A 22,856-nucleotide genomic window follows, 5' to 3' on the forward strand; every position below is an offset into this window, starting at 1 on the left:
GTAAAATTATATTTACATGGTTGCTTTTTTTGTGTGCGTGGTTTGAAATTATATGTGTGGTTTGTTCCAATATAACTTTGAGAACTTTTGAAACTACGATTATATTTTTGATCAATATTAAGTAGCCTGTCCGTTTCATTTAACCATTGCTGGTGATCATCTTTTTAGCTCCAGAAAAATTACTCAACGTTGCTTTTACTTCGCGGTTGCTGCGGTGTTAACTGACTGTATCAACATGGCTTCTGTCACCGCCACACTCTCGATCATTCCTGAGGTTTACGTGCATTTGTTTCCGAAACTAGACCTGTTCATTAACTTGTTGTGCATGCTCTTTTGTTTCAACACCTTGCCGGGGTAAGTATGTGATAGTGGTGATGGTATTAATGGTCAAAAGATATCTAACATAGGATATTTACCTAGCTTCACTATCATCAAGTTCTGAATTATAATGTTGTGATTTTCCATAATTACTGCACCTCGAAGCCGTCATTTTCTCATACTGTCGTAGTTTATGTAAGCAGGCAGGCGGTCTCGAGAGTACTTGCTATAACACGCATGACGATTTTTTTTGCAGTAAAATTGCCAGAGTTATTATCTAAATCTATACATTTACGTGTATGGTTAATATAAATATATAAACATATATATGGTGTAAATGTATTCATTGTTAAACCAACAGCTTTTGAAACTGTAGCTCGATTATAAAAGCTATGCAAGTTGAATATTCTCTAACGAAATACACGCTTTTGTTCTAATTCAGTGTGATGAAGAAGGTCATACATATGATTACGTGCGGTAAAATAAGCTTTGGTGACGAAGACAAAGTTGTCGCGAATCATCAGACCGCTAGAACAACTGTCCCATCCATATCAGCAGTGGTCCAGGCATGAAAAGTTGCTGTGGAATAACCTAAGAGTGATCTACCAGATTCTTGTACAACCCTATTTTACTTTGGTACTTGGCATGCTCTTATAGATCTGTAACGGCCTTCCATGCTTTTGGCTTCATTTATGTGATAGTTTTCACAATTTTCATGTTTATGTTAATTCCTAAAACAAAGTATGACGCTTGATCAAAGCTAATTTGAAACATGGAGAGCATACTGCAAGCACAGTTATCACATGAACTGTATTGAACTGAAACAAATATTAAAAGAGTGTAGGCTATAGCTTGTGGTACCCGAACAAACTTAATGTATGTTGAATATCTGTTATTATTAATCAATGTTTATCGTTTTAGTAAAAATTAATTGTTTTAGCGATAGTAAAAAGGTATAATTGTCTATACGTAAACACGCGTGTTATTTTCGTTTCGTTTGATGTTAGTTATATGAATACATTGCCGATGTCATAATGTTCCTTAAAGGTTTGTAGTTATTTCACTAAAGGCGTGTGAGGGTTTTAGCGTAAATAAAATATTGTATCGCAAATTGCTCTTTGAGTGGAAGTCAGGCTCGTACGTGTTAAATTCCACACGGCACGAAATGAAGTTGACCAGAATGCAATCGGACAAGATATGTCTTCATTTTAAAAGACCAATTAATGCTTGCAAAAAATAAAGAAATAGTGGCGGTATGATTAATATTTTGCTGACGTATTATCTTAGGGAAACATGAGAGGGGTTATATAATCATAATATATAAAACAAGTTTACAACTAAAAGTGATGTTTGAAATTTGCAATGAAGTTTTAAGTGAAGGGAAAGGAAGTTTTTATAATCACATAATAACAACAACCCAAAAATAAATGCTGTTGTCGTCGTGAAACGTTTAATAGCTTTAGTAGCAAACATGTGCTACAGGAATGGCCCTCGACTTGAATCATAAACAGTTCCCACTCATAGCCAATTGCTCACAAGAAATAGCAAAAAAAATTTATTTGAAAAGAGGAAATAGGTGGAAGCAGGTCGCGTTGCGCGTGTGTGCCGTATGTCTGTATGAAACTAACACTGTACAAATACCTTTGTTACAAATGAAAATTGCAAGTTTGGTTCTGTATTCAGAGTTTTATTGCAAAGATATGGAACAAAGTAATGGAATTCAATAAAACTTTTGTCATTTGTACGAGTTACAACAAAACCATTTGAACATGGTTCGGCTCAATTTTATTGTTATATGTTAAGAGACCTAACGTTGCAAGCTTGGTAGCGCCGGTAGCGACAGAAACCTTGGCAACATCCTTCCATACGAGGGCGCATTTCGCTAGGATTGCAATACCCTTCTCCTCCCTCATACACGCAAACTGGTATTGCCCTGGCCTTACACGTCAGTGTGTTGCATGCACCTGCTGGTTCGTAGAACACGGTACCGCAGAAGATCTCACACTCTCCTCGCTCGATTTCGGTGGTTTTTGGACAACCGTAGTCGCCGCCGTCAGTGCAGATAACGGTGCGACTTCTATGCCCCTTTCCGCATGTGACGTCACATTCACCCCAATTTTCGTTTCGGTAGGTTGGGCAGGCGCCTTTGCGGCACCGTTCCCGCTCTTTTGCAGGTCCACTGCACTTACCCAAACCTTGGCATTCACGGGAACGGGAACGAAACCCACCGTCGCAAGAGGCACTACAGGCACTCCATTGTGTCCAGTCCAAGTAATAGGGGCACTGACCAGTGTTACAACTTTGTGTTTGGACTTCTTTGGATGCTGTCTTGGTGCATCCAGATCCCACACAAGATCGGCTTTTTGTCTGAGTTCCTCCGCCGCATGATGCAGAACAATCGGTCCAGTACGACCACTCGCTTCGGTATGTGGAGATACCCGAGAACTGAGTGTACAATTGTTCTCTGGGGGTGTAACAGAACGGTATCTCGCAGCAGCCTTCAAAACTACCGCTTAGGGGCGGAAGTCCAGGATATTGCACCGGCTGGTACGGGCACGTTGACTGAATTGGTGGGAAACCAGGAAAGTATCCTACTTGACCGCCAAAACCTGGAAAGGACGGCTGCTGCCCATTTGTGAAAATGTTATATAGGTTTGACCCGGGGTTTCCAGCCGGAAACGGAGCCGGATTAACGTTAGGGAAAGGTATCTGGAGATGGCGCCCTGTTGTATTTTGAAGTTGCAACGAAAGAGCGATCAAAGCGTTTTGATTATTGCCAACAGAAAAGGGGTTAGGGGGCCTAAAGACGTTGTTCCCACTGGTCAGACTATCAAGCTGCCCCTCCAGTGTGTTAACCTGGGTCAGGACGTCGCGGTAGTTATCAGGCCTGACGTCACCAGAGTATATTTGGCTGAAGTATGATGGCCGTAAGTAAACCGGTAAGTTGGACCCGGTTGTATAAAGCTGCTGCAAATACGTGTTCCTGTCAGCGTTAACAGCGCATCCAGAAATGAGGCAGTTATGGTAGTTGCTTAGAAAGTCAGATCCGGTAGCGGCCGTGCTGTAAGGCAAGCATGCTGGAAGGCCAAAAAGTTGTCTGGGACTGACGTCAGCTTTGTCATCATTGCTTGACCTGACTGAAACTTGGTTGGTTTGTAGTGGATAGACGCAGATGCTGCCGCTTGGTGTTGCCCTCCAACATCCACCAATCAAGTAGCATTCGGTTTCAGTAATTGCTGCAGCAAAAAATTGGTCGGTTGATACATTTGTCAACTCAAACTTAGGTCTAATAGCTTAATTATATGTTTCTTTAAACAAACTATATCAAGATAAAGTTCTGTGCAATGTTATTTTTGAGCTTACATGACCATCCGGCACGCTTTGGAAAATGTCCAAAATGTTCAAGTACGTTGAGGGCGTAACAGCCGGGCGAGCCTCCGTAAATCTCCGCACTGTATTCTCTGATCAAGCATTTAGTGTACAACGGGTTCCACGAACCAAACTGTAAGAGATTACTTTGTGTTAGATTTTGCATCAGTTATGGTCGTGTTGATACAAAATTTTGCGCACACCGTTAAGGTTACCACGTCGTAGCCTCGAGGCCTGTTGCCTTAGCACATGTATCTATAAATAAATCTATATCAACTTTAAGCTGGTTAGAACGGAATTTCAAGTTCAAGCTTTGTGTTAGCTCTGTACCTTTTGAACGTAGTCATTGGCTCGTCTCTGGAAAGCCATGTTTCTTATGGCAAGATGGCAAACCGGTACTCCGGGTAACACGGCTTGATGCAAAGCGCTACGGTATTGGAACAACTCGTGGTCAAATGCGCAACCTGGTTGTCTCGAACATTGGTTGAAGTCAGTATCGAGAAGAGGGTTGGATAGCGAACACGGAATTCTGTACAAATCACATAATAAAAAGATTTGGTTTAGACATTTATACATTTTACTGCTTTCCTTTCCAATGATTATAGCAAGGACCGTGTTGCATTATGTTATCCCTTAAACAAATACGTATCATTAAATGAAAAATCTGCAGTTTAGCAAATAGCAATGTTTCAAGTTACAGCCCAGCATTGGTATTTACCTTTGACAGTAGGGAATATTCACTGGTGGAATGAGATCGTTTTGCCCTGTGTAAGCAAAACCACAGTTCTGAGGAAACTGAGGACAAAAAGACGGAAACGCAGCAGATGGAAAAAAGCCGGGCGGAAGCGGAGCATTTCCGCCGGATATTCCGTTGGGAAAAGACGGGATCGGCGCACTTGGCGGCTGATATCCGCCTGTGACAAAGATCAGCAAAAATATTTGTAATGATAATGTCGTGATACTGGCAAGCTTTGTTTACACTTCTGGACAGGAAATTATACCGATGTTGAAAAGTCTAGCGCTTGTTTCATTTTCGTCTTTTTTTGCATTGGCTTCAGTGGCGTACTGTTCACCAAACGCGTCTATATTGATGCCACTTTCATTGTCAGTGCCTCCTGCCGTTGATAAAATGTAAAGCGTTAGGAAAGAAATCTTGTTTTTGTGTAAGGATATTATTTATAATGTTAAAATTCTAATGTTAGAGAGACGAAAGATCACCACAGGGGTCGGATTTTTAGATCACAGAGATAATTATGCGCAACATCTCATGTCTCACCTCCAACTTTGAGAACACATTTGTTGTCATGAAACCAGCAGTGCTTGGCCTCTTCACACCGCAATCTTCCGTTGATGCTGTCTCCGGTACAAAAGTTGTTGCATTGATTCAGGAAATCTAAGTCAAATAATTAAAGGGTAAAAAATAATTTTATTCATTACTACCGTGATAAACAGACACCATTAACGGTCACGTTCTTAAAATGTTGTGTTACTTAATGAGTTAATTCGTTATACAATTTCAATAATATTACAATAATATTACGTAAATGCACACGAATCTGTATTTTTCAAACTTGTATAGCCACAATAAGTCAATAAGTTAAAGAAAACAATATTTTACGCTAGAAGAAAATTTACAAAATCGCGTACTTACCTGTTAATCTCTTGCCCTGCTCTAACTTTCGCATATCTGTGGCACATTTTTCTTCACCTACAGTTGCTGATACAACAAAACACAACAAAACTAAAACCGCTTTCATCTTAAACATTTTGCAGCGCTTCTTGTTTGAGATGAATGTTCGATGTTATACTTCGTTTTATCGACCGACCCTGCAATGAGAAGTGACAGTGACAGAACACTCTTTTATACCCGGCTTATCTCTCACCCGTACCTGGTACCCATGACGTTTTACCCAGCACACAATAAGATCATTTATGGTGTCATAAACAAAACCACGCGGAGCAGGGTAGAGGCGTCTCCTTGAAGAAAATCTGACAAAATTTAAGCCGCACCCAATTCGCCCGGAGCTATGTAAGCAGCCAATCAGCAAAGTGTTTTAATGACGTCATAAAGATACGATCGCTACGCGGCATTATACCGATATAGATTCGCGGAACTGGCTGTAAAGGAATATCGCAATTGAATCAATGACGGACAAGACGTGTCTTCTCTTTTAAAAATAACTCATCACAATACGTTGGCGCACTGTATATATAATCTTATACAGTTATAACGGCATAGAATTTTTGCAGTACACCTGAAGAAGCAAGCTTGCGAAAGCTCGTGTAGAAAAATATAAAGTTAACCTTCAGAGTGCAAGACTATTTCCTGTTTTTATTTTAACGTTTGCAGAAATAGTTTGCAGGAAAAAAATGAAGAATTATTTATTTCGCTCTGTTATTTGTCGTTTATTTCGACGATATAAATTAGTGCATGTTTTTTCATAGCTTAGCTCCTTTGTCTTGTTTATATGTTGAAGCTTATCTTATAAATATGCTTAAAGCTTTCTCTGTTTCCTTAAGTTTTTTACTTTTCTTAACCTTTTCCTGTCCCAGAAATACGAAATTTACTTTATACGGGTGTGGCGTTACCGCTGTGACACAGTAATCCTATGATCTGCTTGATCTGATAAAGCATCTCATAAAGCGCTTAATAAGAAGAAGAGATAGATATTTATTGGTTTATCGACAGTTACTTTAAGTACCGGTTATGGGCCGAATGCCGCGCAAAATTTGACACACTTCATAATAACTGATGTCTTTAACTATGGGTAAAACCATAACTTGCCCCTAGGGTTACTTTTGACATGCTATATTAAACTTGCAAAAATAAAATCGTGATTAACACGTTGCTTTGTGTAAACGAAAAATCTAATATTTATCGTAAATTGCAAAAGGTATTAAATCTTGGTGCATGAATATTTTGCATTTTATGAATATGAAGGAGCGTAAAGTGCATGACCAAATGGTTACGGAAATCTAAAAATATCAAATACAGCTTCTGCCTTTGACGCTAAACATCAATTTTTAACCCTAAGCTTACAATGTTCAAAAAAATAGCCCAAGGGGTATTGTTCAGTATGAGTCAGTATGTTCGCTTTTAAGTTTTATTTAAATTTTTTTTTGGTAATTTAGTTTTAACGGTATAGCTTATAGCAGCTGTTTCACCATGAGGAAAAAACACCATCGACAACAGACGTTATGATGGGTGTGGTTTTAACCGCGGGACACTAAATCTCTGGTTGTATCCCTCGTTATGAATCACATGCACGCTTAAATAATCCAGATTACAGTCATTATTTCATATCTTCGACATGGAATAGACGTTAACTCATGAATCGAGCAATTATGATAGACATCTGTTACGGGTTTTCAACTGAATCACTAGAAATTAAATCAAGCATTAAATGAGAATAAATATATACTTTAAAGTATGGGAAATCTATGGTCTGTTAATACGCTACTTACCTCTTCTAAAACCGCAAAACACAAATTATAGGCCTACGACCAATTAAACGTCAAACCTGCATCAATTACGATATTAATGAAATCTATGAAGCTAATAGATAAATAAAATAGATTTTTAGGTTTTTTATAAAAGCGTGTTTTATTTCATTATTTGAGCGTTTGTGTAAATAATTGATCATTGTTAGATATAAAATCGTTACCTGCCAACATAATTGGTGTACTTTATTAGCTTCATTTATGCCGACCGCCAAGCCAGGAAGCTGAGAATACTTTTTTTAGCAGTTTTAGCCCTACCCGATCCGAGATTCGAACACGAGTCTATACCGTAACGATGCTATAACTACTGGGCTATTGGGGAAACTTGACAACGCTTACATGGACAAATGGAAAAATATTATGTCTACATTCCAATTGATCCAATTCAACCTTTTTAAACCTTTTCTAGTTTTCAAAACTATATTCTAAACTCACAAATATGTTCAAGGCATTACACTGCGATTCATTTATTTAACATTGTTCTATTTTTAAACAATTTAACAACATGATAAAGGCAGGCACTGCCAGACCGGATAACTACAAACAAGTTATCAAGAACATTTTACGCAGCGATCCTTCGTCAGCATTTACCGGTGTTCCAGGTGCTAACACCGGCTCCATTTCGCTTTCTCTGCCTTTGAATGACGACTCGTCTGGCGACAGTGGAAGCAGCCCACGACTTTTTGGCCAAAATTTTGGTCTAGGTTTCGGTCTACCATCTTTTTGTTATTCAAGCGTCAGTGCGGCGCCACAAAACCCCACCTTTCCAAACTTTGGACCAAGTCAACCAATAGAAACATCACTAATCTAGAAAACGCTAGTCCGCGATTTGGAGTACGACCTCCGTTTTCTGTATTCGGTTCCTATCAACCTCAATGCCCGTATAGACCACTTAATTATCCAGGACTTCCACCTTTGAAGGGAAAATTTGATGGATGTTGCGACAAACCATTCTGCTATATTCCTAAACACTTGGTTAGCAGCCAATCGTCCGGTTCTTCAACTTATCTTAGCCAGTGGTCATAGTACGATGTTTGCAGTAAAACTTGCGGGGGTGGCACACAAAAAAGAACCCGTTGATGTATTGGTCGGTTCTGTGACAACACAAAGGATGAAGAACAAACTAAAGTATGCAACCAGAAATGCTGTGCCCAATACGGTCCCTGGAGTTCATGGTCAACATGCAGTCAAAGTCGCTGTGGCGATGGAGTCCAAACTCGCTCAAGGGAGTGCTATTGCGATGGCAAACTGGCTCAAGGCCAATGTGAAGGTCTTGAAAAGGAAAGAAAAACCTGCAGTATTTGCGCTTGTCCCACGTTCCAGCATTCCCATTGGAGTATATGTAACGGCGATTGCTGCGACGGATACCGCACCCGCACAAGATCCTGCTCAGATATGGGAACATGTCCTCAAGCTGCTAATTGGTGTACGCCTAAAGTTGAGCGGGAATCGTGCCCATTGTTCTGTAATAAATGGGTCATCCCAACCACAGTCACTCCAAACACAGGAAGATGCGATCAGACCTACTGTGTCCTCTTTTTGGAACCAGTGTGTCAAACCAGTAACGGAAGTCCCGGAACCTGTTGTAACCCTGATGAAAAAGGCAATGGAAGGTTTAGCCAGCAACGTTGCTGCGAAAGACGTTGTCGGTCGTTTTGCTCTCCTTCACTCTTTCCAGGTCGTTAAGTTGCTGTTGGTGAAATACCAAAGAAGTTATTTACATATTGACGTCATAAATTAATTTTCTTGATAATAATCCTGTGTTGTGCAAATGATGAATTCATTTGATTTGTCTATGTATTGAGATCGTTACATACCAGAAATAAATGACATAAATATTTTGAAACATATTCATGAATAGGTCACGTACCCACCAATCAGAGACACAGCAAGTAATTACAGATTTAAAGACAGGATTGTGCGCATCGTTTTGCCAACAAAGTAACTTGTAAAGTTGAACTTGAAGCTTAAACTTGAAAAGATGTCCTTATCAAGAGTCTGTTTGTAAAAGGATATGCTACGATCGAAATAAAACAACAGCTCAAAAGATCTTGATGCTTTTTTTTATACCAGAAGCTTTTCATTCTCACGTGGTGCAGATATACATATTTCTTACAAATTTTTCTTCTCGGTACCATTCATTATTTTCCACAGAGCAAAGAAACGTGCAGAAACGTGTTACAAATTTTCTTTTGCCAGGTACGTTTTCCACCGCTTTCACGGCCAACTCGAAACCAACTGACGTTGCACAAATGCGGCTTGCTTGCATTCATATAAAAATTAAGAACTTACCTCCGATTAAAGTCACGAGCGGACTTGTGAAAGAAATTAATAAAGTCTAAAAAAAAAATTGCAACAGCAAACCCCAGCAACAAAATAAGAAAGGTCCTCACTCTAAACTCGAGAATGTAGAATGTCGAAAAGCCATCTTTTCCTCAGGAAGACAACTACTCATGCGTGAAGTAAATGCAAGACGCCAATCGAAAATAGACACATAATAATTAGGCGCTCAACCGTATCAAGATACTCCGTACCTTAAAGAAACACAATTAAATGACACAATGGACAAAATAAATTAGCGTGGTATAACCAAAGTACCACTATAGTAAAAAAAATAAAGCGTGGAAAACACAAGAAATAATCGTGCAAAATATTATTTTGCCACAAACTTCTTCAATTAATCAGGCAAAAAAAAGTTCTAAAAAACTAAAAAACGTTTATTTCAAAAACAGATAACAATTATACAAGACAAGAAGAACTCACGTATATGCTACTATATGTAACATGAAATGTTGTATCGCCATTACTATACCCTTGGTAACCACGGCGCGGAGCTTGTGTACTTGTGCTGTGTGTCACTCTGTCTTCCTCTGATATGTATTTCTTTTCACACGATCGAAGCAGATAAACTCGACTGATGAAAACTTTTTAATCACAATTTTAAAATGTTCAATTATTTGCTTATATTAGCTCTTACAGTTCTACATAAAAATTGCTTTATTGGAATAATTTACTGCATCTTGTGAGTTATGTTTTGTCCCGGTGAATGAACGAGCCGCAATGAACTATAAGGCTGAATTGCGCTACGGTTTCATTGACTTTCCTTACAATTTAGTTGTCGAGGGGATATTGCCTAATACAAAGAGATAGGTTTTTTAAAGAAAACTACAGCATGAAATCAACAAGCAGTTACCGGTAAAACGCGTCGTGAACGCATTTAAACTTTCACCAAAAACAGGTTTAACTTAAGATTTTGCTCAACATATGTACATTGCAGAACTCAAAATAATAACTTTGCTGCAAGATGTAAGCGTAAAATTTCTGTAAAAAAAAAAAAAAACAAAACAAAACAGGTGTAGGAAAAGTGCAGTTTTTTCAAGGAGCTTTAAGAATTGCGTAAAATTATACTTGTTTTTGTTGTTATGTAGTTTGTACCGTACCAATTTCCTTCTAGAATACTTACAACAATCCATCCTCAAATCAATGAAGCTATTGTAAAAACCAAATATCGTATTATTAACTTCTCATCAATGTCGTAATTGCCGTCTTTAAATGTAATGCAGAGACAAGTTGAGTAATTTTTTCTTTCGCTTTTCTATTATTGCGGCAAAACTGATTCAAAGTGAACAGAAATGCGATTATTGACTAATTAAAGTTTCCCCAACTCAAGCATAAGTTCAACATCATTTTAATGCTTGTGCTGAGAAGTATAACTGAGTCATCTAGTGGTGCTATGAGAATCGAGTCCAACCGCTAGATGACCGCTACTCCATTTAACCCAACTGAAACTGGTTTTCTGTTCTTTTTTCGAAGCTGTTGTTTGATGTTTTAAGAGAACACATCAGCAATTTACGTTTTTTTGGATTTGAGCTGATCAAGTACAATCCAGATTTGGTCACGTGAAGTTTGTTTGACTTTCAGTAGATCGTGAAGACATTGTAAGAAATTATTAAATTGCTATAAACACGTGTTTTTTACATTCTTATTATACATCAAAATCATTCTCGTATATGTTTATAATATAGCCTACTCGGCAGTTAAATTATTTGCAAAACGGACAAAGGACAAGTTAGCCACAACAGCCGCCACTGAGCTCACAACATTTGTCAAGTAAAGCTGTAAATGCAATACAATGCAATATACACTGCAAATTGATTTATTTTAAGAAAGTAGCTTTCAATTGATGCAATAAACGTTTGTAGCGCATAATTTTATGAAACAGATTACTTCGTCAAAACTAAAACTGTTGACGTCAAACAGTAGTAACTTTGCTCTGTTCTAAACGCTATGTTTGTAACGTTCGACGAAGAAATTCGAGCAAAATCCTTTGCAATAAGTTTTTTGTTCAGGCGGGGTTGTGGAAGAGTTAGAGACTCGAATTTACTTCTGGTTCCAATTAGCCAACCTGCAGCATCAACACCTGGAAGTTTTGTACGCCTTACCAGTCTCCCGGCAAAAACAGAGTATCAAAACTCAGATGTTTTGTTTTGAAAAACTGTTGTTGTCCCCATTCAGCGTTTTTTTGACACGGGATTGCAAAACTTGCTAGATCTCATCATTTTTATATTTTTCTTAGGGTTTAAGTTAAAAATCAGTTTTGGTATTTTTGTGAGCTTGGAAAAACCGTATATGTTATATTTTATCCCTATTTTTTAAAGACTTTTTTATACAAGCTTTCACGGGAAGCATGGTTGAAAATGATGAATGTTGTCGAGAAAGTATTTGTAATAAAAATGTTAATTTGCGTCACGTTGTAACGAGAAAAACTTCGGAAAAGACAAGCGTTAAAAACATTTTCGAGTGGTATTTTCTTTCGACCGCAACATGTCGCCCTACAAGCAGATTCTTAATAATAACATCTTAACAAGTTTACAAGTTTCTTTGTTTGACAATGCATACAATCTTGTCGTTACAGATGTAATTACTAGCTGTGTTTTTGACTGGTGGAAACGAGCTACACTCAGAATAACTTGCAATGTTATATGTATTTGGTAAACAAACATCACATAGATTAAGCAACTAATTATGAAGCAACTCCATAATTTCAGGTTTTACACAATACAATTGTTATCAACAAAATGAACTTTCGATGATTTTATACGAAAAAGTTCTCTAATGCTTCAAAATCTGCTTAACGACCTGGAAAGGGTGAAGGAAAGCAAAATGCTCTGCAACGTCCTTCGCAGCAACGTTGCTGGCTAAACCTGCCAGTTGGTTTTTCAGCAGGGTTACAACAGGTCTGGGGATTTTCTTCATTGTCTTGACACACTGGTTCCAAGAAGAATACGCAGTAGGTCTGGTCGCATCTTCCTGTGTTTGGGAAGACCCATTTATGACAGAACAATGGGCACGATTCCCGCTCCACTTTAGGCTGACACCAGTTAGGAGCTTGAGGACATGTTCCCATATTTGAGCAGGTTCTTGTGCGAGTGCGGTAGCCGTCGCAGCAATCGCCGTCACATGTGCCCCAGTCGGTATACTGGTATGTCGGACAAGCGCAAATACTGCAGGTTCTGGTCTCACTATCCTCACCTTCACATCGTTCATTAGAAACCTTGTTGTTTCCGCAATAGCACTCCCTTGTTCTAGTTTGAACTCCTTCGCCGCAACGAGTTTGACTGCATGCTTCCCATGGCTTCCAGGGTCGATACTTGGCACAGCATTTCGTGTTGCATAATTTGGTTTGTTCTTCAGGTTTCTTTTTTTCACAGAACTCTCCAATACATCGGCGGGTTCTTTTCTGTGTGCCTCCTCCGCATTCTTCACTACACCTCCCGTATTTCGACCACTTGCTCATATAACCTGTGACGCCTGAAGAAGAGCTGCGGACCTGATGTCTAGGAATGTAGCAGAATGGTTTGTCGCAACATCCATCAAATTTGCCTTTGAGGGGCGGTAGTCCTGGGTAGTTAAGTGGTTTGAAAGGGCACTGGGGTTGGTAGGGGTTTGAAACAACCGGAGAAACTCCAGGAAAACCTCCTGGAAATCCTCCTGGAAATCCTCCTGGAAATCCTCCTGTAAATCCTCCTGTAAATCCACCTGGAAATACTGCTGGAGGTGGTTGGGGAAGAAATCTTGCACCATCATCGTCGTCATCATCATCATCATCATCATCGTTTGTTGTATCGCCCAACTCTAACGAAAACGGGAGCGGATTGACTGGCGGAGGACCTATTGGGGTCGGTGCACCTGCTTGGATTCTTTTTAGAATCAATTTGTAGTTATCGGGCCTGACGTCGCCAGAGTAGATCATGTTGAGGTAATTTTGCTGCAAATAAAATGGTAGGCCCGAACCTGCCTGGTACAAATGATACCAGTAAGTGTTTCTATCGACGTTGACAGCGCAGCCTGCTTTTAAGCAGATGTGGTAGTTGTCGAGAAACACGGGGCCCGAAACACCGGACGGGAACGGAAGACAAACCGGCAAACCATATAGATGACGATCGCTTGGAAATTGCGACTCTTCCAGTTCGTCGTTGCCGGAACGAACTTTGATCTTGTTGGGGTAAACTGGACTAACGCATCCAGCGCCCAACTTGCTATGAGTTCGCCAGCAGCAGCCGATCATGTAACACTCGCGCTCTTCAATTGCTAAATAAAACAAAGAAAAAAGGAATTAACACAGACAGTCTAAAATTTTTATGAAGGTCTTGATTGTTATTTCGTCAACGTGTGAATTAGCTTAAAGACAGCAATACTGTGTTTCAATGCTGAGTGAGATTGACTTACGTTAACACAAAATATTGACTTACATCTCCAACCGCAACTCTTCGCATAGTCACCATAATGTTCTAATAAGCTGACCATGTAGCAACCTGGAGAACCACCGAACATTTCTTCTTTGTATTCATTGATCAAGCAATCTGTCAGAAGAGGATTCCACGAACCGTGCTGCACAACAGAGTAAAAATTAATTTTGAAATAGAAGTTATAGAAGTGCTGGGTTACACGAAAAGAATATTTAAACTGTATTAAAACTCAGACCTTTTTTCATTTTGTTACTTTCATAATTTCTCGAGCAAAAAAATAGACAAACTCAACTATTAACAATTTCATTACTTGGTTGTATTACTTGACAATTTACCTGTTTAACATATTCAGCGGCGCGTCTGTGGAAGACCGGATGTCTGATCGTTAAATGACAAACAGAAACGCCAGGAAGAACGCTATGCCTGAGATGTTTCCTGTACTGGAAGAGTTCGTAGTCGAATGAGCAGCCAGGCTGGCGGATACATTTTGCAAAGTCTTCATCGAGATACGGATCTGATGGCGAGCATGGGATTCTGGTGACGGGATTACAAAAAACTGCTTTCAACTACTGTAATACGTGAATTTATGAGTGAATTTGTTGTAATCTAAGTAATATTAAAAAAGATTAAACGCTACTTACCTGTTACAGTAAGGAACGTTTACAAGTGGTGAAAAATTAGGATTTTGACAGTTCGGTTGGCAGTTGTTTGGGAACTGAGGACAGACATTTGGCAAGGAAATTGGGGGATAATTCGGCGGTGGAAGAAGGGGATTTATGCCGGGGCCAAACGGGTCTGAACCTCCAAAAAAGCTTCCTGGTCCGGTAGGGGGTACCGGAGGTGCACCTCCGTATCCAGGGAATGCGATAGTAACCGGAAATCCTCCGCTTGGAATGTTGGGAACACAACCAGGAAATGGGACGCCTGGGGCTATTGGGGGAATACCCACTGAAATAGTACACAAACGACTTTATACTTTTGTTAAAATGTACTTCATGAAAATTTACTTTTCTTTTTTGTCTGTCAACTATAAAGCAAGCTGTAAATAAGGCTGTAACTTATAAAGATAAAATAAATGTACATTTAAATTTCAATCTGCCGACAACCGACAAAAAACTTACCTATTAGAGATCGTTTCTCAACGTCTGTTGGTATCTCGGCCCTCAAAGCAGCTTGCAGTGCAGCCTGAGCGTCTTCTTCGCTTTCTCCGCTAGTGACTGCGGGGACCACCTTAAGAAAGCAGCTGGTGGCGTTACCGCAACAACTTGAATAACTTGAGCAATTGCTTGGCGGGACTGTAATCGCATCAGGGTCACATAAATTTACGCAATCCGTTGCTGGGAGCAAGGAATTTCCTGAATTGAAATGACGTAACGGAAATGAAACAAATATATTTTGAGAAAATGAATAAAAATGCAAAGATGTTATCTACAAATTATATATAAATAGCAAGGTAGCCTTTACTTCAAAATTAAATTCATATAAACTACCTATAACAACTGTAAGTTATAAGTCGCTATCAGAAATACAAGTTTAAGGCGAAAATAAAAATATTTTTATCAATGATCACAAAAAAAACGTTTATTTCATGCAAACGATAACGTATTCAAATATTAAAGCTCAAAAATCATTTTCATTATTTAAAAAAACTGCGTTTAATACCCAAACAATTTCATTTAATCAACTTACTTAACGGGCATGCACCTCTGTCCAACAAATCATTTGCAGGGCAATCTTGTGCAATTGCTAAAGCAAACAACCAACATAACGATAGGATTAAAAATGCTTGCTTCATTCTGAAATAAAAAAGTAGAATTATTTTTGTATGATCAACGACGATTTAGCGACTGACTTTGGTTTGAAACTTTGGTCTTCGAACTCTAACAGGTCACTTACAGCGATATAAGCAATGACATACTGTCGAAACAACCAGAAATCTTTTCAATTACCTTGCAATGTAAATTGCATGAGCTTCTGAGCAGTGATGTTTCCTCGCGCAGAACGCAGTGAAACTGGCGCTTGGACACGAGGACCGATCTTTTATACGAGTTGTGTCCAGGAATTGCTCCAGTCAGACAATATTCGTCATCAAGTCACGTGATTTTATAATTTTCTGAACAACCTACTTTTTTTCTTTTCTTATGAACTGGAGAGTACGGTTGTCTAAAGAAGTTGAACTGGTCAAAAAAGTTAATTGTTAGCTCAAAAGCTAAGAACAGTCGTGACAAAATGCGAAAAATATCACCATGACCATTTTACTTCCACTGCAACACGTACTTACATGAAAGTATGTGTTCATTGCTAGGCCATTGGGATAAATTCGTTTTAATTTACATATTTTTACTCAGCTCTCAGTAAGCGTTATTTCCCTTTTAAAATGTAGTTTCAAAAAATTTAAAAAAATTGTTCAGCTAATATGCACCATTATAGACAAATGGTAACCTAACCGTTAGGTTTTTTTTATCTAATCGAAAAGCGACGTGAAGAGGAACAAAGAGTCGTTTTTTAAAGCATGATAAAATGCAGCTGAATTCAATGCTAAAAACAATCTTAGCAATTGGCAAACACTCCAAAACAGATTAAAAAGAAGTGTTCACTTTGTAAAGAAAACACAGAAATTATATTGTCGATTGAGAAGAAAATAAAGCCGCAATCTTGTATTTTTCCACTGATTTTGCCACAGTTTACTTGACGCACATTTGACATGTTTTTCTCCAGGCGCAAAAGTTACCATGACAACTTCTCCGCTAATCCGGACAACCAAACTCAAACGACCTAAACTGTCTGGGTCTTATGGTTTTGATGATGCAGGAAACGTGATGATCAGTGAAAGCAACCAAAGAAAACACAACTTCTGCTAATTTCAATTATAAGTTTAATTCTGTAGAACATTGCGGAAAGCAAATCGTGGAAATTATACTGCAAAGAATGAAATTTATGTAAAATTAAATTTGGTTTAAAATTTAAAGTTATATGGTTCCGTTTAACTCTTTGTGTATTGCGTTACTTCACAATAATCATAATCACTATATTTTAACTATAACCACCTGAGCTTTGCAAAAACTTGTTATGCCAAAAATCGTCGACCAAAATGTTAGCACAATTACCAGCTTTTGTTAAATTTGTGAAAATAGTAAAATACAAAATACGTTTACTATTAAATTTCCCGTTTATTGCAAGCAAGACAACTTATCTCTTGATCATAACTTGTTTATCATCTGTCACTGCATTTAAATGTATTCTTTTCTTGAACAGCAGCGTCTACAAGACAAGCGGCACGTTCACGGATTCGATGTTTTGCGGTTCTGCTTAATTATACAGTAGTCTTCCATAGCGTCGTGCTTAAGGTATTCGTTATTTGCTGCAAGTATAAGAATACTTTAAAACATTGGCATTGTACTTACAGTTGAAACTCTCATCTTGTCGTGGTGTAGATGAGCTATTGAATGAAACTTTTGCGCTCAATTATAGAAATTGCTCTGTTGAAGGAGACACGTTAACTCCGAAATTAGTTGGCACTTTGATGATATATGTTTCACTGTTAACCTGTCAGCTCTTATCATTGCAATTACAATCACATGGTACTTGAAATCAACTTTAAGTCTTCCCAATAAGAGAGAAATATAAAAAAACAGAAGGCCTTTGTACAAAAAGATGGTAACAACTCATTCTTCACGTGTACACCAGCTAATACATGGCAAAAGTGTGGTTTAAGAGAGAAAAATGCAAACATTGTCAACCAAATTTAATTACTTGTGTGTATGACAAAGCGGCCGTTTTTAAACCGACCGAACCTGTCCGAACCGCGTTCAAGATCTGGCTAAAAGGAGTGACAACCAAGCATTCCCGCACATCAGCAACGTCGCCAAAGAATGAAAAGAGAATTATGCCATATTTTAACGAACCAACTGACTGTAAAACGTAAAAGACCAGATAACAGCGGCAACTAAGTGTCATGTATTTCTGAAATACGTTTAGATACAGTTGCGTACTTAAGCAGCGATTCTAACAAGAATGTAACTGCACTTTAAAAGGCATGGACCGTTACCATCAACTTATTACATTTTCTCAAAGCATTCGATCAATTTACCTACTAAAGCTCGAGTTCATACAAATTTGAGAAAAAGAGCGGAGCTATACGAACAACTATATATGTACGTTTCACCGCACGTTTTTTTATAAACCAGCGTTTCTAAAAGTAAGGAATGTCACGGGACCCTTGAGAGACGCAATGGTCTTTTGCGAATCCCAAAAAGTTGGAACACGTTGGGAATGGGAAAACCCAGCGAAGCTCGTTTTAAGAAAAGCTCATGTAGATCAGAAATAAGTTTAAGACTAGTAATGACCACACACAAATAAAAACGCGGAAAGACAAACGAGAAAACACAAGTTTGTTTGAGCTCTTATGCTGATTGAACCCGAAGGTAAAAAATGCGGCATGTTTATTAACAAAAGAAAAGAATCTTTCTTCAAAACGTGCAAAAAATAATTAATCGAACGATGTCACTGTAAGAGCAAAACTACCGGAGGCTCTGAGTTTTCCAAAGAAATGTCTCTGTTAAACCGCACAACCAAAACGGAACAAGCCGAAAACAACTCCGACCAGTTTAGTGCTTATGATGACAACGTGATCAAATCGACTTCACCATCATGCAATGACGCTCAGACTTGTGGTTGAAATCAAATGAAACTTGAGAGGTATTGGCCTTATTTAAAATAACTCGTTTTTATCCTGGTTTAATTTAATATACGCAACCAACCAATGGTGTTTGACAGGTTGCTGCAAAAGAGTTACTTAGTTTTGCAAACCAATGAATACCTCACAACACATTTTCAACGGAATTAATTGGTAGTAATAGCGCCGTTTAAATAAGTGTTGAAACAACTTATCTTAGGCTTATTGGCAACCGTTTATTGCTAAAATGTGAAGTTTAATTTAAGAAAATAGTTATATAAATAAATAAATCAATAAAGTAAAAAAATAAAATAAAATATATACTAAAATGTTTTTTCGTAAATAGAGTTTTGGAATTCAACTTGAACACTGCCAAAGATACACGTACATCTATGGCAGTAAAAAACAAAACTTTTCTATCGCAGCGGCTTTCAGCATATTTTTTTCAAAGACCGGCTTCGTGAAAGACAATTGCGGACCGGCAGAAGTACAGTTTGTGCGGTAAGTCACAACCATCTAAATTACACACTGCGCCTCCGACAACACGTATCTTGGTTTGTTTTCGATAAAATGAACGTATCCAAAACAAGCAGAGCAAACCACAAAAGTCACCTTATCAGTAACTCTGCTATATCGCGGTAACGGTGTTGTTACAATTGTTTTGTAACGACTGCGTTATGTAATCTGGAACACGTTTTATATCGATAACATTTTGATTTTATTTCTTTGATGAATACGAGCTAGCAGCTATGAGTGCTGCTCTTCTAACCTTGTGGTGATGAAGAATTTCTTTGCTGTACGACATAACGCTTATTAAATATTTTTTATTTTTTATTTTGTAGTAAAAAAAAGAAGTAAAAGCAGGAAAAAAACTGTTTGCTGTGTAAGAATGCTTTGTATATATTTTTACGAAATCCAAAATGTATTTTGACATATTTAGCACTCGCATACTCGCTCTGTCTTTCATCAAAGTTCAAACTAGTTTGTGGCGTGGCTGTCTAAGGCGGTGTCGTTATCATGTTTTTGCGAAGTTTGGAAGAACCACCACTGGAATAAAAAGTTTAATTCCACGTTGAATTCGAGGAACGCACGACTGAAGCGATCGTCAAACATGCCGGCATGTCATAATACATTTTGAATATGGTCGAAAAGTGGATTTATGCAAATTCTTCAATCTTTCAAAGTAACGAATTTTTGTTGCAAGTAATAACCAACGACAGTCAAAAGATTATGTACTACAATGCTTAAACTATTAAAGATTACGTTTTCAAGCTCACTCTTTAGCTCGATTAGACAAATTCAATTTGTTTGGTCCAGGGTGGTCCAAGACTGCCAGCACAAAGGGCCACATTAAGGTTTGAGGAAAACATTGCGGGCCGCAAATAGGAGAAACTCTAGTCTAATGCAAGCAAAAGATTGAATTTTCTGATCAAAACGACTTAATATTTTTCCACGCTTCCTGATTCTTTCTACTTGTTTGCGACTCCAACAAAGAGCAAACATCATCGTAAACGTCTTTGTTGTCACACAGTACAGTGACGTTACCCATAAAAAAGCATTGTTACTCCATAATAATTACATAATGACTTGCACTTCAATGATGGGCGACTTATCTCGGGTTGTAGTTGTATTTTAACAACTGCTGATTTTGCACTGGAAATACGGTTTAATGAAAGTGGCTGAAAAAAACCTGTGCAAGGTTTGGAATAGTATGGGGTAGTACCCTGGCATAGTACATCAGTTATTCATTAAAAGTAAAGCTCGACTTATCCTGTGAGTAATTATGCGCTGTTTGTAATTTGATTTATTTATTTAAGAAAGTTATTTTCCTGTTGTAACTTTCCCTCGAGACGGGATGAGTCTTAGAAAAAATTGTGCAACGATGTTTAACAAAATCGGCAAAAGTGAGAATATCACACTAGGTGTTGGTTGGCCCCAAGCACGTTGTACAACAACACTTAAACAAGTAAACTTATTAACAAAAAGTTTGTAATGTAACATACATAGTACAATTTTTTGGCCACGTGTCTACCGCTCATCAATTCAATTACTATTTGGGTGAAATATTTGACGTGTGGAAAGTAAAATATTCAAGTGCGCATTTTATGAGTCCCGTTATTGCAAACTGCTTGCATGGGTTCAGATTTTGTTTATTAGAATTTTGCTGAACGCTTTATTGTGAAACAATCGACTTCAGTAACCAGCCAAATGCAGTTAACAACTTTCTCTGGCCCAAATCTTCCAACAAGCCCAAAATAGGCTCTAATCCATTCGGTCTATTTTTTAAAAAATAACCAAAACCTTTCGAAAACTTACAAATTTACATAAATATTTTTATAAAGTCACTTTTGCTTCTAAAAAGCATAGAAAATAGGATCAATATAATCTTATAACTTATAACTACTCATAGGAAAACGGTAAAACAATTAAGCGATGCTGGACGGTTTCAAGTATTAACATTATACTGTATACTGTATGCGTTTTCCAGTTATTTTTTGAATAAGTTTTTTATAAAAGTGGTAAGAAAAGTATACATATATATACAATTCCGATAATTTCAAAAAGTTTGGGCTACGTTAAAAATGTTGCTTTGTACGCTACTTTACAGCAAGCTATCTCTACAGCAAGCATATGTCTTCAACGTGCATGCTCCTTTCAAGGTTGTTGCCAAATCGGCCAAGCGTTGCACGAAGTGAAGTTCAGTTTTACGAAATAGACTTCAAACTTTCCATGCAAAACGGTTTACAAAATGTATAATTTTCTACAACTCCAGCTAATGCTTAGTATGTATATAGAAATTAAAGTTCGAAGTTTTAGGGAGCTACAATTCTTATGTGAATGAAGTGTAAGTTCATGTTAGGGTTACTATGAACTTTTTGTCATTATCAAAATAAAACAACGTCGAGAGTCGTGACAAATCAAACAACAATAAAGTAAAGAAATGGAAAAATGATTTAACAGTAAAAGTCATGCACTTTTTAACGGTTATCTTAATTAGGCTACCATTAAAAACGTTTAAGTTATTGACAAAAGCCAAAAAATTATTTTTTAACTTGTAAAACTCTCATTCCTGTACATGGCAAGAATAGACTCTGTTCTTAAAACCAAAAAAAGGCAAAAAGGTCGAAAAAAAGTTAAATCAACCACGGTGATGAGTGAGGCTTTTCTATCCAAACTTGTTTATGACAGATTGTTGATAAATAAATTTAAATACGCCAAATGACTCGATTTTTCCAGATAAAAACGAAGCAACTATATTTGAGAAAGAAGTAAAACGAAGAACTAAAATCCTGTTGCAGCAGAAAACAAGAGAAGCCAAAGTCAGTGTACGGCAAAAGAGCAGACGTTGCCCTAAGCGAAAAGTATCCAGAAGAATTTCCACCGCAAGGAAAACAATCTCGAACCGCCGTCTCCTGTCAACCAGCTTCAACCAGGTTTGTGGCTTCAGTGACGACCTGAACGCACTGGCTGCAAAAATATCAAAGAGAATTAATGAACAACTGTCACCAAATTTCACGTTTGGTAATAAATTGTTTGTATATTAACAATGCTGACAGGTGTGTTAATGTAGCACTGCACATTGATACGTTTTTAGTTGTATAGTTAGATGTATATTCCACGATGTGTTTTTATATTTATATTAAGATGTGTTTCACCCGTATTGTTGGGGCCATAATGTGTGACTGCGTTTTTATATAGTATTAGTAATTTATCGATATGTCACTTGTGAATCCTTTTATTGTTAGTAAGTTTTCTACACACGTACACGGTTTACGCCTTTACCCACAACTCCCCCCGAGGTATGTTATGCTGCCCGCAATTTCCAATCTCACACCCTAATTAATTGATTACGCTGTGGTATGTTGGAGAAGAGTTGATTGAATCTACATTTGGATTTGATACAAGAAAGAAGTTTGTTTTTGTTAAAGGAACGCTCATAAAAAATAGGAGAGCAGAAACCGGCTAATCGACTAGCCGTAAAAGCGGGAAGTTTCCTGGCTAAGGAAAACCTTGGTTACACAACAACCACAGACTCACTATAACTTTTCAATGACGAATGGATTATAATGTTGATATATGCGCCGGATTGTAGAATCTACTAATTCCGTGCTATTCTTACCGGTAACAAACCAATACAAAGATAATTTACTATGATGAGAATTTGACTTCGTAATTTTCTTCCCTGTTGGCAAATAGTGAAAAAACAATCATCGTTATAGCCTAAAACGTTTTTTTTTGGGAAA

At 37.9% G+C, this 22,856-nt stretch overlaps 3 protein-coding genes across 4 annotated transcripts in view; 1 reads left to right on the forward strand and 2 right to left on the reverse strand.

Moving 5' to 3' along the window:
• LOC143468325 (uncharacterized) overlaps positions 1–1,524 on the forward strand; it is a 4,599-nt gene extending 3,075 nt beyond the window's left edge. The window contains exons 5-6 of the mRNA XM_076965468.1: positions 169–354; positions 761–1,524. Of these exons, the coding sequence (XP_076821583.1) occupies positions 169–354; positions 761–890 (316 nt within the window). The 3' untranslated portion in view covers positions 891–1,524. The remainder of the gene's footprint in view (positions 1–168; positions 355–760) is intronic.
• A 460-nt stretch (positions 1,525–1,984) lies between these two features.
• On the reverse strand, positions 1,985–5,888 carry LOC143467966 (uncharacterized). The gene is made up of 8 exons (XM_076965078.1): positions 5,577–5,888; positions 5,339–5,514; positions 4,964–5,080; positions 4,689–4,802; positions 4,406–4,601; positions 4,018–4,216; positions 3,682–3,820; positions 1,985–3,554 (listed from the first exon to the last, which is right to left on the reverse strand). The coding sequence occupies exons 2-8, from the start codon at positions 5,451–5,453 to the stop codon at positions 2,110–2,112; spliced, it is 2,325 nt and encodes a 774-aa protein (XP_076821193.1). The 5' UTR covers positions 5,454–5,514; positions 5,577–5,888; the 3' UTR covers positions 1,985–2,109.
• Positions 5,889–12,154: 6,266 nt separating this feature from the next.
• On the reverse strand, positions 12,155–16,043 carry LOC143467818 (uncharacterized). 2 transcript variants are annotated; one of them, XM_076965068.1, is made up of 7 exons: positions 15,887–16,043; positions 15,627–15,733; positions 15,059–15,292; positions 14,579–14,885; positions 14,273–14,471; positions 13,941–14,079; positions 12,155–13,779 (listed from the first exon to the last, which is right to left on the reverse strand). In XM_076965068.1, exons 2-7 carry the CDS (start codon positions 15,730–15,732, stop codon positions 12,320–12,322), a joined length of 2,445 nt encoding a protein of 814 aa, XP_076821183.1. In that variant the 5' UTR covers position 15,733; positions 15,887–16,043; the 3' UTR covers positions 12,155–12,319. The 2 variants fall into 2 exon arrangements, with proteins under 2 accessions (XP_076821183.1, XP_076821184.1); XM_076965069.1 differs by having other exon boundaries at positions 15,856–16,007.
• Between the last annotated feature and the right edge of the window lie 6,813 nt (positions 16,044–22,856).

This window comes from Clavelina lepadiformis, chromosome 1 (assembly GCF_947623445.1).
Source record: "Clavelina lepadiformis chromosome 1, kaClaLepa1.1, whole genome shotgun sequence".
NCBI lineage: Eukaryota > Metazoa > Chordata > Ascidiacea > Aplousobranchia > Clavelinidae > Clavelina > Clavelina lepadiformis.